The 14,300-nt window shown below is 55.7% G+C and overlaps 1 protein-coding gene across 2 annotated transcripts in view; it reads right to left on the minus strand.

Annotated features, from left to right (window-relative positions):
• The window catches only part of CRTAC1 (cartilage acidic protein 1), a 133,934-nt gene that overhangs the window by 21,186 nt on the left and 98,448 nt on the right, over nucleotides 1-14,300 (minus strand). For both annotated transcript variants that reach the window (XM_036438780.2, XM_045581970.1), the window contains exons 5-7: nucleotides 12,635-12,791; nucleotides 3,762-3,896; nucleotides 195-340 (exon numbers count right to left, since the gene is read on the minus strand). In XM_036438780.2, coding sequence (XP_036294673.1) covers nucleotides 195-340; nucleotides 3,762-3,896; nucleotides 12,635-12,791 — 438 coding nt within the window. The remainder of the gene's footprint in view (nucleotides 1-194; nucleotides 341-3,761; nucleotides 3,897-12,634; nucleotides 12,792-14,300) is intronic.

Genomic DNA, 14,300 nt, shown 5'->3' on the forward strand with positions numbered 1-14,300 from the left:
GGCTCTCTCTGCTCTGGCTACAGCAGCCAGGGCCAGAGGCCATTGCCGTCCCCCAGATGCTGCCTTCCTTGCTCCCCACCCCAACTCCCAGGCGCTGCAGAGCCACTGTCTTCTCAGCCTGGTGGGAGGCACAGGCGGGGCTGCAGGGCCACTCAGTGCTGGGGTGGGGGGCGGAGAGAGAGGCCCCTTCTTACCCGAAAGCGGACCTTCCCGTGGGCGCTCATCTGCAGGTAGAGACGGTGGGGGCCGTTCCAGTTGCCATAGACGATGTCCACTTTGCCGTCGCGGTTGAAGTCCGCCAGAGCCACCCCTCGCCCATGTTGGTGGGGGTCGTCCACACCTGGGAGGAAGGGCAGGGACCCTCAGGGCAGTGCCCCTGTGGCTCCAGAGATGCTGACCTCGCAGGGGCTCCGTGATGAGCAGCCAGGGAGGTGGCCCTCCGCTGTCCCCGCCCCCACAGGATGGGGGGAGACGCAGCGGCAAGTCTCAGAATTTTCCCACAGGGGTGGGAGGTGGGACAGCCGTCCAGCTGCAAAGGAATCAGAACCTTGTCTTCCAGCACCGTCTGCCCGGCAGGCACGTTATTCTTACTCGGTTTTGGGGCAGCCTGGAGGAGACGAGGGAACATTCTGGAACACTGACGCTCTCCCCAGCCACCCCCATACTGCCACTGGGACACATTAGGTGGACCAGCACTCTTTTGCTGACGTCTCTCTCCGTGGCTCCCCAGGACTCTTGGGTCAAGTTCAAATGGCTGCGGGGAGGACTGTCCCTGCCCACTCTTCGCTGGTCTGTGTCTGGTGCAACTCTCCCTCCGACTCCTAAGCACTGGCCATTCCATGTTCCTTTCATTCTTAAATGAACCAAGCTCTGTCTAGCTGGTGGGCCTTTGCTCAAGCTGATCTCTCCTCCTGGGATGCTCTCTTCCTGGCTCTGGGGTCCCTGGCTCCTTGTTTTTCTTCTGCTGTTAGCCATCCTCAGGGGAGCCTTCTCCGGTCACTCCCATGAAAACAGCCCTTCTTGCCGAGACCGGTTTGGCTCAGTGGATAGAGCATCGGTCTGTGGACTGAAAGGTCCCAGGTTGGATTCCGGTCAAGGGCATGTACATTGGTTGTGGGCACATCCCCGGTAGGGGGTGCGCAAGAGGCAGCTGGTAGATGTTTCTCTCTCAGCCACATTTCTAGCTCTCTATCCCTCTCCGTTCCTCTCTGTGGAAAATCAATAAAAAAAAAAAGAAAAAAAGAAAAAAGAAAACAGCCCTTCCACCTACTCTGTCATTCTCCCTGCCATTTCCTTCCCCCATTCTTCTCCTGCACGGTGCAGGTCACACGCATAATCCTGTCCCTCTGGGGTTGGCTTGCTTGGGGTCAGCTTTCCTCCTAGTCCTCAGAGACCGTCTTCTTACTCACCTGTGTTCACCCGGCATCTGTCTCAGCGCCTATGGCGACTTAGTCGTTTTCAGTAAATACTTACTGAATAAATAAAGAGGCATCAATAATTTACCAGAAGGCACCTGGGGAGGTTGGTGACGGCGGAGGAAATACCGCACCCTGACAGAAACCCACAGCGTGCCCCGTGAGGTCTGGTGTGTCCAATGTCACCGGCTCATGCTGTCTGTCCTTGAATCTGCCAGGGGCCAGCAGACAGAGCTGATCCTGGGGGAGGACGGAGGGTGGCTTGCCCAGGCGGCCTGACTGGGCTCGCCCAGGGCAGACATATCCCTCGGGCCAAGCACGGAGCTGAGGGATGGTGGGTGCTGCTCTAAATACCCCCGCTGACTATTTCGGGGGGTGGAGGGGCAAACTGCTGTTGGTCATCAGGCCGTCAGAGAGAGCAGGCGACAGGACAATATAATGGGGAGTGGGAATCCCAGGCCCTAGGACACAGGGAGCTCTTGCCAGCTGCAAACATAGAGAAACGGAGGGCGGGATCCAGGAGAAGGGGGTGCCACCCACCCAAGGGCCTGGGAGGCTGAGCGCCCTCTGGGGGAGGGGATCTGAAGGATGTGGGTGGGAGGTGCAGGGGAAGAGGCAGGGAGAGCCAAGCTTGAGAAAGAGGGTTTGCCAAGAAATGGGGGTGGCCTCCAGCCTCTGGGATTAATAACCCATTAATTCTCTGCAAAGCTCCCCAGCCCTAGCGTCAGTGGCCTTTTGTGCTGGCCCATTTCTCTCCTACCTATGAGGCACCTTGACAAGGAGCCGGTTCCCTTTCACGGGAATAATCGGTACCGGCTGCACTTCACAGCGGCATCTGTTTGGGTGATGAATGCCCTCTTGACATGTCTTGTTAAACCCCTGCAATCATTCCGACTTTCAATTACGGGGCCTCGCACCTTTCCTCTCTCCTCCTGCCTGTACCTTCTCCCACTCCAACTCGCCGGCTCACCTCTGCTTCCATCCCTTTAACACCTTATCAAACCCTCTAGGTTCTCTCCGCCACCACCTCGCTTTCATCTTATGATTTCCAGCAACGAGAAAATTCGCTGCCAGAGTATACGGCCCTAGGAGGGGCGAGCTGATGGGAAAGACAGGCCAGGGGACCTGCCTCCAATGTTAGCTTTGCCTGGAAGGAGAGGGAGAGGCGGGGTGGGGAGCTGACCAGCTACCAGGGTGTGTGTGTTTGTGTGTGTGTGTGTGTGTGTCGGGGGGTGGGGGGTGTGTGTGCGGAGTTGGGAAAGTGGTCAAAAAGGGGACTCTGAGCAGAGAGCTGGGGGAGAAGTACTCGTATGGGTTGGCACAGGCGCAGGGATTGGATGGAGCTTGTAAGACCCTAGATCCCTGCTCACCCCTTCTTCTGGAGGCCAGAGGTTGTCCCTAGGCCACCAAGAAGGAGATGTAGGCAAACCTTTCATTCATGGGCAAGGCAAGAGGGCCTGAGCAGGGAGACATGGTTGGAGGGCAGACTGATTATGTCCATCGACTGTTATTGTGTCCATCCTATCATCCAGCAAAATGTTCTGGGTGACCACTGCAAGCTGGGCATCGTGTCAAGAATGAATAGCCTGGTCCTCGTAGATAGAGCTTATTACAGCACCTGAGTGAGAGGTGCATGCCAGGGCAGTGGGAACAGAGGAGGGAGTGCCAGTCCCTGCCGTGCAGCACAGAGAGGCTTCCCTGAAATAACACGTGAGCCGAGCTCTGCAGATACAGAAGGGAGAGCGGGCACTTCAGGTAGAGAGGACGGCAGGTGCAAAGGCCCCGGTGGAGAAAGGGGAGCAGAACCAACTGGAAGCCTGGAGTCTTATTTTGAGTGGGTTTTATCCTGTTTCTTATTACAGCTGTTTGTTTCTTGGTTGGTTTCCCCAGCTGGAATGGCAGCGCCTTGGTGAGTAAGATCGGGTGGGGTGTGGTGGTCTTCGCCTCATTCAGGTCAGCATCCCTGGCTCTCAGCACCAGCCTGGCAGTTGGCAGGAGCTCAGTAAATGGTTATTGGATTGAACTCAATGCTGAATGCTTAAGGTGAATGTGGGGAGGGGACATGGAGAGAGGGGAACTGATGCTGAGACTCAAGCAGGTTCTCAGAGGGACATGGGCCAATTCGAGCTGCTGGGAAATGGAGAGTGATCAGGAGTTCCCGCAGCAAACACCTGCTGTGGCCTGAACCATGGCGGGATAGGGGGTGCAATTGGAGATGAGAAGCAACGTGCCCCTGTGTGGGGCAGAGGATGACGGTCTCACTCTTCCTGAGGCCCATTGGGTCATGCTGGAGGGGTGGGGCAGGCCAGAGTCCCTATGGGTCCAGGGGGCAGCGGCTACACTTACCAGCGCTGGCGGCTGCGTCCACGAAGGTGCCATCGCCTCGGTTATGGAAGAGGAAGTTGGGCCCATTCTCATTGTCACAGAAGATATCAGAGGCACTGCTGCTGAGGATGGGGCCCACGCTGACACCCCGGCCCCCTGGAGAGGACACGGACCACAGTGAGTAGCAGGAGCAGAGCCCCAGGTCTGTGTGGAGGGCTGACTGCCGTGAGGCCTGCAAAAAGCTGGGCTTCCCTGAGCCCAGATTGGGGCTTGAAGTCCCCCAAACCCATGTGGAGGGGACCGCACGGATGTTGAGGCAAGTGAGGAACAAGACCAAGTCACTCTGTGCTAGAGGAATGAGTCCATGGACAGAGAGATGCTGACTTACCATAACCCCTAAACCCAGCTCTCACCGTGTGTGACACCCCACCCACACCCCAAGCCAGAGATGTGGGGGAGTTCCTGCTCTAAGAATTCACAGGCATTGGCTCCAGCTACAGGTGCACGATGCCAACCTTGCTTTGTTCGACTTTGGGAGCAATTGGGAGCAACCTGCATGTCCGTCAACAGCAACTGGCTGTTGGATTATGGTTCACCCAGATGGCAAACCCTTCTGTAGCTCCTAAAAAGACGGCGTAGATCCATGTGTACTGACTTGGAGGAGTGCCCTGGACACATTTTTAAGTAAAAAGCATTTCAGCCCAGGCGGGATGGCTCAGTTGGTTAGAGCATTGTTCTGTACACTGAAAAGTTACAAGTTCAACCCTCAGGAGGCAATTGATCGATGTTTCTTTCTCATCTCTCTCTCTCCCTTCCTCTCTAAAAATCAATGGAAACATATCCTTGGGTAAGGATTAAAAGGGAGGGAAAAGAAGCAATTCACCAAGTAATTGTATTGTGTGATCTTACTTTTCTTAAAAAACAAAAAAAGTAAAATGTATGATTTTTCTGAACATGTGTGTGCAAACTTATTCTTGAGTGTGGGAAAAGTGGGAAAAGCTGCACCCTCAGCCGCCTTGGCGACTGGGTGGGATAAAATTTGGGGAAGGAAGAAAAAAATGGTAGTTGGTCTTTTCCAAGAATGTATTGTTTAGCTTGTTCTAACAAGAATTGTTTCTTTAGTTTAAAAGGAAAACATCCAATGAAGTATATTGAGAAAAAGAAAAAAAGAAATCAAGCCAGCCAACATTAGGATCTGAAGTCTCCAAGATCAAATCTTGGCTACCCATGTCAACAAGTCCAATCCTAAGACATCTTGAACAAATCACTCCAACTGGTGGGGTTCAAATAAAGCCCTGAAAACCACACCCCAAACACAGGACATACCATGCAGGAAACAGCCTGACCAGGACCAGGACATGGACTTTAGCCCCAGCGTAGCTTTTTACAAGACTTTGGGCGATTTGCATCACACTTTTAGCCCGAGTTCCCTCATCTGTAAAATGGGAAGTGTGTGACCTGCTTTTGTTGCTTCTGTTTTTTTTAGGGGATCAAGTGAGATGCTTTTTGTTTTTTTTAGGGGATCAAGTGGAAGGCCTTTGTGAATCCTACCACCTTGCTACTCAGAGTCAGGCACTTGGACCCCCCTCGGGGGCATCACCTGGAGCTTGTTAGAACGCAGATTCCAGAGCGGTCAGGCCTTGCATTCCAACAGGACCCAGGGTGGTCTCTGCGCACAGTGAGGTCAGAGTGAAGGCTTTTTCAGTGCAGAATCATTACAGGGGAATCAGAAGAACTTGATTTGTTTTGAATAATAGAGCGCTCGGGCAGACGCGAGCGACACTGAGCCAGGCACTCCCTGCCTGCTGCCTCTGGGCGCAGTAGAAGAAGTTTCCACAAAGGGAGCATGCCACCTTAGGAGGTAGGTTTCCTCGGTCTCCGGGCTCCTCCTGTTCTCCGGGAGATGTCCCTGAAGGAAATCCGTGGGCCTCTCTCATCTGTGCACATACGTGGAGCCTAACCGCAGGGCCAGTGTTTGGGGACACTGGGGCCTGTGCCTCCCCATTCCTCCCCGGTAATCTAATTAGCTCTCACTGAGAGCCCGAGCCTCATAAAAATTAAGCCACTAAGTCCACGGCGCTGCTGGGGAACATCACTCAAGATGCAGCCCGTGCTTTTCATTAGGAGAAGCCCCAGAGCGGGGCGGGAAGCATTCAGGCGCCTTTCCTAAAGCCGGCAGGCGGGGTGTGGGCCATAGTCAGGGCACCACTGCTGCCCGTTTCCAGGAGCGGCGGAGGGGCTGTCGGCAGCTGTCCCTGCCCCGGTCCTGCCAGACTCCGGTCCAGCAGCAGGCTCCATCGGGGCCCCTGGAAATTCCAGGTGGGGCTCGGGGACCTGCGCCATAACTCCATCCTTCTTCCCCCCCTTCCAGCACCGTCCAATTTCCTCTCCGCCCCTGGCTCCCAAGCTGTGACACATTCCCTTCATTTTCTACAAAGCAGGTTATTTCCCTCTTGGACAAATTTCTAAATCTTTCTAATTAACTAATTGGGTTGGGTTGAAGCCTTCCACCATTTGTAACCTGTAATTACTAGAAAATTGCCATGGTAACCACACTACTAATTAGTGACAATTTATTGCCATGGCAATCGGACCATAACAGAGATGTTACCCACCACTCCTCCTCGGCAAGTTTGCTGCACAGTTGGGAGCAGGTGAGTGGACCGTTGGGGAGCTGGCCTCTTGGGCACTGACTCCAGCAGCCCCAGGTGGTAAGGGATAGGGGGGCAATCCGGACTCTGAGGCAGGGGCAGCCAGATGCCTGCACCCCTCACTGGTGCTGCAGGGGAAACTCTTCTCCCAGGTCGATCATATAAATCTCCTTTGAACCAATAAAACCTATCCATCCTAAGAGCAGCCTGACACCCCCACTCCCGGCCCGGTCAATGCCAGAGGCCCTTACTCAGCAAATATCTTCTTCCCGGACCTTCCCTCCTCCCCAGCCTTCCCCCTCCTCTGCCATGCCTCCCTGTCCCCTCCCTAAGGCTTAGCACACCCCTTATGGGGCTGCCAGAGGGCAGTTAGAGCATCTTTCTCTGGCCTAGGAGAATGGGTCCCAAGAGTGATGTCTAGTTGACATCATGAATTCTTATCTACTGGAGGCAGGGCGTCCTCCTAGGGACAAGCAGTTCCCCGTTGGGGCTGGAGAGGCAGCACTGCTGGTGGGAAAGACTGAGGGTCAGAAAGTTCGAGCTGTGTGACCTTGGGCACGTCCCTGAGCCTTTCTGAGCATCTCATTTTCTCCCAAGAGAAAGACTGGTGATGATAATAGTCTTTGTCAGGGCTGTCAGAGCTGGTTTTTGGAAGATACCTGGGAAAATGTCAGGTGCCATATAGTCATTAGCTGGGACTATTTCCCACCTGCTGGGTGAATAATGTCCCTTCCAAGTTCTCCGGGTTCTGCTGTGGGGTGTGAATGCTGCTCCCTGCCCATTCCTTCCCGCAGGCTTCTCCACCCACCAGACAGAGTGAGACAGGTGGAGTCACAGGGGGGAATGTGTCCCCATCGCTCCCTCTCCCTCCTGCCGCACTCTGGCACCCCCTTCGATGATTTGCTCATTGGGCCTGAGCTCTATTCACCCTCAAGAACTGCACCCCTCAACCTCTGAACCCCATGCGTGGGTGATGCAGACTCAGGTCCAACTGGGGTGCAGGTCATCCACTTCTCAGACCACATCTGGGTCAGCACACAGGGGTTCAGGGTGTAGGGTTGAGGGGTGAGGAAGAGAAAGAGGTTTGGGGGAAGAGGGTGTAAATACACCGCTGAACAACCCCATGCTACGGGACTGAGGCCCCAGGGACTGAGAGGCAGGGCGACTCTCGTGCTGAGGGAAGGCCTGTAGGTTCTTGCCCCATCTCTGCACCCTCTCTGGCCACAGGAGCTTGGACGTGTGCTCTCCAGACCTCGGTCCCACTCCCTGGGGAAGGATGGGGGAATGAGATTCCCCAAGGCTCCTTCCACCTCCCTCCTCGGTGCATCCTTCGGGCTGGGCTGCAGGATAAACATGGTTGGGAGTAGAATCCTGGGCCCATCTATTGTAGACTGGGCACCGTGGGGCTCAGGCGAAGCCGGTCAAGAACTTGGACCTATGAGAGTGGACTGCCGAGACCTTGATGGATATAGGATGCTGGTGGACACCAACACCCACAGGCTGCCAAGTACATCACATCCAATATATTGTGCAAGAGGAGCGAAGATGCTAGAAAACAGGTGTGGAGGAATGGGTAGTGTGCATGTATGTGTGTTGGAGAAGGGGGGTGAGGGCAAGGACAGAGTCTCTCACCTTAAATTTCCTGAAAGTTCTGACAGGTAAATATACTGTGTTGGTGCTAGAGTTGTCTCTCTCCAGAGCCTCTGTGAGCTCTCAGATGCTGGGCAGGGCTCTGAGTGTACGAGTGAACAGGGCATTGGGCAAGGACATTCCCATGCTTCCCCAGTGCTCTCTGCCCATTCCTGCAGGATGCTGAGGGGCAGGTGGGCAGGAGGACAGGCTCCAGCATTTGTGTGCTGGGATTCCCACACCAGGGGCACCAGGTGGCTGGCTACAGTAGGGCTGCTGATCCTCACAGCCCCCTGCCCCCTCCACCCCAGGTAGGGAGGGGGCTGGAAGGAGCTGTTCCAGGAGAGAGGACAGGTTAAGGAGTGGCAGGATTAGCCCCACTGGCAACCTGTTGTCAGCCCTGTGTACCAGGCATCGTACACGTTTCATCTCACCTCACCGTTTCCGAGGTGAGGAAACCGAGGCCAGGGAGGCATGAGAGCAGCAGCAGGCAATAGGGCACAGTCCAAACCCATGTCTGCGTGCCCCCAGAGCCTGGGCGATCCCCTCGGCGCTCTCTCCAGCACGTCTACTGAAGTTCCCCCCATCTGAATTTCTGGAGGGATCCAGCGCAGCCAGGTTTGACATTTCTTTAAAGTCTCTTATTTTAGCTAAAGGAAACGTGTACCAAATCACATTTGTATTGTATAGCATCTCTGTGTTTGTATGGAAAAAAAAAAAAAAGTGATGTCCCTTCTTGTCAATCATCTAATGCATATGATAGCCTGTGGACCTGGGGGCTTTGGGTACTCCTGGCAGGGTTCCCGGACCCTGGCCGAGGGGCCTGTCACTCCGGCCCAGACTCCGGCCCAGGTTGTCAGATCTGGCTGCACTCCCGCTGCAAGGCCAGAGCTCTCCCCCACCCCCGGCCCCCAGGAAGCGGGGAGGCTCGGCGGCCCCCGCTCTGCTGCCCTGGTCACCTCTCCAGAGCCGGCTGGTGGGGATCCGCCAGAAGGCCTCAGCTGGGCTTTAGGCATCTCCGTCTCCTCCAATAATGACTTCCTATAAATCAGATCTGCCCTCGCTTTGTTCTGCACTGCTCCCAGCCAACAGCGAAATTCCCCACCCAACATCATAAATCCGCCTTCATTTTCTTTCCAAATTTCTTCTAAGGCTTCTTTAATCACCACCTTGCAGCCCAGACAGATGCTCCCTTAAAGGGTGGGGCCGAAAGGCAGAGTTCCCGGGGAGGGGTGGGTGTGGGGGGAGGAGGGGAGGCAGGGTCAGGGAGAAGGGAAGAGAGGGATTCTGGTGGAGATAGGGAGGAAGAGGCTCATGTCTGGCCATTTAATTTTCTCACAGCGGGGGCTGCAGGGTAGAGTTGGGGGGGCTTGGGCACACACGGAGAATGCCCCCAGGTCCACAGGCTATCAGATGCATTAGATGATTGGCCTGCTTGCTTGGTGCTTCACCCTGTGCCCAGCATGGTGCTTCTTACACCCAGGAGATGCCCAGCAGGGAGCCCTGGCATCACTGTTGGAACCTAAGGGGAGTAGCCTGTTGCTGTTTGCTACACTTGGTGGGCACGGCCTGTGTGCTAGGCCCGGTGCCTGGCAGGTCCCATGTTTACCTCCTTTTGTTATCACAGCACCCCCATTTTGCAGGGGAGAAAACTGAGGCCCACAGAGGGTAAAATCCTGCCCCCACTGCCGCCTGGAAAGGACACGGTGGAGGCAGGATCTGCACAGGGTGCTCTGGCTCCAGACGTTGTCCTAGCGGCTGTTAGATGTCTAGATCAGCGAGCTCGCCGGGGCTAAGAGACTTGCCCAAGGTCACTGGCCCCAGAGGCAATGCAGACCTCTTGGTCCCCCCCTTCCCCCTCCTTGGATTCCACACCAGACTCTGCGATGGGGGAACTAACTCAGGGTTCCTTGGAGCACTGTCCAGGCTCCAAGAGGCTGTGAGCAGCTGAGGAAGTCAGGGCTTGGGATTCTCAATGAACCAGAAGTCATGGGTGTATACTCTTGGCTCTCCCAGTGCCCCTCCAGGGACCCTCGAGTCCCCCAAATCCCCAGAGAGGGCACGCTGGCCGCTAGATGGCACTGTGACCCAGCAGAGCAGCGGCCGCCCGCAGAATAGACAGTCTGGAGAGGTCTCCCCTCCTCCCCCTCTGGAGGAGCCGGACAGCCAGTGCGGGCAGTGCCATCACCCGGCCTGCTGACCTGGTTGCTGGGCCTCCCCCTGCTGCCCTGGGCACCCCAGGCCAGGCGGCTGCTTCAGCCACAAAAACCAAGGACCATATAAAAGTCTGAGTGGCAGTCCCTGGGGTGTGTTTCCCCCAGTCTTGCAGGCTTCAGCAGGATTCTCAAGCTGGAGGTCATCAGAAAGGTCAGCCAGCGAGGGCTAGTTTCTCTACACCCTCCTGTGTGACCTTGGGCAACTCCCTTCTGCCCGAGGACTCCGTTTGCTCTTTTGTAAAATGGGAAGTTCTCTGAGGTCTGCCCAGCAGATGGGCGTGGTGTGGCTTGGCTCCTGGGACCTGCGGCTCTCTGACTGCACGTCTGGCTGGGGCTTGCTACCCTCCCAGCCCGCTCAGGGCCCTGCACTGACTGCCTGCTTCCTCACCCCTTCCCAGCCCCATGGCACTGGCCATGTGCCAGAGTCTCAGCAATCAGGCTGGGCTGTGGTGGTGGTCCTTACATTTGGGGTCCATTTCTGGGACTCGGGGGGTGGTGTGTGTGTGCTCAGGGCTAATATTCTAGCCAGATGTCCATGAGTTGTTAATGGAATGACCATAGGGGCTGCAGGGTAGAGTTGCTGGGGGCTTGGCAGACAGGGCAAGGGTGGGCTGCAGAAGGCAGGCAGACATCATAGTAACATGGTGGGCCAAATGCGTTCTTGCCAGCCAAATGGCTTTTGGAGGTCTGCAAAGCTGCTCTAACATGTCCTCTGGGCATGCCAGCTGCCCCAGCCTGCCTGCGTGCTCCACAGAAGCTGCCATCCCTTCCTTGAGTCGCCTGGTCCTTCCAGCACAGCCCAGCACCTTTGGCTGGTGCTCCCATCCCCATCCATGCTCCTCAGCTGTCTCTTCTTGGTCCCCTCTTCCCCCTCCTCGTTTCTGCCAGCCCAGCCAGCGTGAACAATGTCCCCTTCCTGCTCAAACCCAGCGGCCACCTCCTGAATCCTTCCCTTCAGTGCAGAACGCTCTCTCCCAGACCTTGCCTCCCTCCCATCTCATCGTTTTCAAGTGCTACATCTCCCCAGCCCGCCCTCCTCCTCCTGCAGATCAAGGCACTTAATTGCCAAGCCAGCCCAGTGCGCAGGACTGGGACCTATTCGGGGAAAACAGATTGTACAAATCTAGGCTGAAGCTCCTGCGTGTTTATCCCTTTCCCCGGGAAAACATAGTTTATTACCGACACGCAGCCTCTCCTCTGCACATGCACGTGTGGAGCTCTGGAGGGCTCTGACGGGCTTGAGCTGTGCAGACTGGTTTATTGTCTAGTCATATGTTCCCACAAACTTTGTCAGACAGGCCGCCATCCATCTCCCCCTTTCACCGAGGTGGAAAGCTGGCGAGAGGAAGGCATCATAAACTCAGGGGAGGCCGTGACAACCCTTTCTGGGTAGGGGTTTGGGGTGGTGCCACCACACTGGTGTCTGGAAGCAGGGGGTGGGGGTGGGGCAGCCCAAATGACCCCTCCAGGGTCTTCCCAGGCCCAGGATTCGGACTCAGGCAGGCTGCCACAGCGGATGTCTGTGCTGCAGACCGGGATGGCTATATTGGGAAGGTCGACCAATGAGAGAATGTCTCCGTCCAGAGGGCGGATGCGGTGTGAGTGAGGCAAGGAGTTCACGTGAGAAGTTGTTGTGCACAGCTCTGGCTTCCTGATTTCTGGCACCCAACACAGGAAACCAGATCGCTCTGCCATCAGCAGTCTATTGGCAGATTGTCAGAGTTTAGTCAGCAGCCGTGCTGGAATTAGAAAAACAGCCTTCCCTAGAAAGATCTCCCTGTCAGAGACTCTGACAATAGGTCCCCCATCCAGAAAAATGGGGGTTGGGAGGGGGGAGGGGGAGCGGGCGGGAAGGGCTTGCCTTCCAGAAAAGCGCTGGAGAGCTTTTGGAACAAGAACACAATTCTCTGAGCCCAGTTATCCGAGACGGGACCCAGCTGAAGCTCAGGGATTTAGCTAGCCCTCGATTCCTGGCTGCTTACGTGTGAGTAAATAATTTCATCTGCTGCTTGGCAATAAAGAATGCTTTAAACCCCAGCCTCTGCAACTTGTCCGTTTTCTCCTGCAGAACCCGTGCACCTGTCATGTGGGTCACGGCGGGGAGTGGGGCAAAGGTTTCAAGGACAGGGTGATGTTGTGGCATTCACACCTTATGTCCTCTGTGCCCCACGGGGCCCCCTGCAGCCCTCACCTGCCAGGCATCTATCTCATCAGCCCTCGGAGAGGCACCGCTGGAGGAGCCCTCTGTGGGTGGAGGGATGGCGTCCACTCTTCATCCTCCCTCCCCAGGGACTCCCACTTATCCTCTCCTGTGGTCTCTGATGACCTAGCCCCTCCCCGGCCCCATCCCCGGCCCCCCGACCCCTCCAGCTCACAGCCTCCATGTCACTCTGCATACCTGTATACTTGCTGACCCCAGCCTCAGCAGCCACATCTCTGAGCGCCAGAATGCCCCGGGAGAGGTCGCTGGCCTCAGGGTCCATTTCAATGAGGGCGTCGGGGCCCACGTTCCCGTAGGCATAGTTGGCGATGTAGATAGAATAGCGTCCGGAGCCCTGAGGAGGAAGGGAAGGAGGTGAGCAGGCCCATCGGGACTCATCGAGGTCTTTCCCCCAGAGAGCAGCTCTCCCACTCCTCCTGCAGGACCACAGCTCCTTTACGGGGTGGGGTTCTTCCCCCGGGCCTGGCGTGCCATGGTCTGGCAGGCTGTGCCCTGCATAACTCCAGGGTGCTTCTCACGGAGGCCACGAAGGGCATGATGCCCCCGAGTCCCACAAAAATCGACCCTCCTTCTCTTTCTATCCCGTTCCAGAAGAACACATCCCTCCCTCTCCCCACACCACCTTTTTATAGACAATTTTCTAATGTGCCTCCCTCCAGCTGAGCTCTCTCCAGCTGCCAGCCAGGGTAGCTGCTCAATAAATATTTGCTGATTGATTGATCTACCAGTTCCCATTATTCTCAGTCTCTCTCTCCCTCTCATTCACGCTCACTCCAGCCAAGATGACAAGCAAATTCCCGAGACGTCTCCCTCCCCCTGCCCACCCTATACTTCTTCATTCCTCTGTCTCAGTAGTCGGGAGGCTCCGACAGACACGCAGGGGGCCTCCTTCCCTCCTCCGTTCCTTTGTTTTCCCCGCATTATACAGAGAGACACATTACACCGCTCCTGCCTTTATAGCGCTGCCTCAAATGTTTTCCCCTTGCATGCTCCTTGTTGCCGTAGCCATTCGCGTCTGTAGTCCGCACCACTGCTGATGAGCCGGTCTGTTCTGCCCGTCATTGTAATGGTGTTATTTCTTCGCTGGATGCCTCCGCTCCCCCAGGAGACCCACGCAATGGCTAAATCAGTTTTCTAGTTTCCCTCTTCACCCCTCTCAACAGTTCCCTCCAATTAATCCGATGGTGGGCATTTCTTGAGCTCTAACTACGTTCGAGGCGCTCTGCTCTACGCACTTCAAGTCTTCGGACTTCGGTTACATATCGTTGGGTTTCAAGGCAAGCCACGCACACAGAGCAACGCCAGGGAAACTGCTGAGTTCGAGACAAGAGTGTGCTCTGTCAGCCCCTCTTTTCAGCTCTCCTGCCTGCTTCTGCTTCTTACCATTGACCCCATGGGCAGGGCCCCGTGCCAACGAACTGGTCCCTGGCGTTCTCTCTTCTCTGGGACCGCTTTCTTCAGGAAAGCTAATGAAGAGGCACTTGGTGGGCGAGGCCAACAAAGGAGCTGAGGGTGCCCTGGGGGTTGCTGACACATCAAGCATCAGACAATTATATGTACATTTTATTTATATATAAAGGTAGAAATACCTGGTGTTGCATACTTGCTGACCCCAGCTTCAACAGCCACATCTCTGAGCGCCAAAATGCCCCAGGAGAGGTAACTGGCTTTGGGGTCCATTTTTCAATGAGGGCATCAGGGCCCATGTCACCGTACTAGTATGACGGAGAAAGTGTGTACAAGGTTTCCTGGGTACACAGAAGCAGGGATCCTACACCAGAGGAAGGGCACCTCGTCGTTGGAAATTCAGAAAAGGTTTTCTAAGAGGAGGAGCCTCAAGCCA

The sequence above is a fragment of the Pipistrellus kuhlii genome, unplaced genomic scaffold, assembly GCF_014108245.1.
Source record: "Pipistrellus kuhlii isolate mPipKuh1 unplaced genomic scaffold, mPipKuh1.p scaffold_m20_p_15, whole genome shotgun sequence".
Classification (NCBI taxonomy): Eukaryota; Metazoa; Chordata; class Mammalia; order Chiroptera; family Vespertilionidae; genus Pipistrellus; species Pipistrellus kuhlii.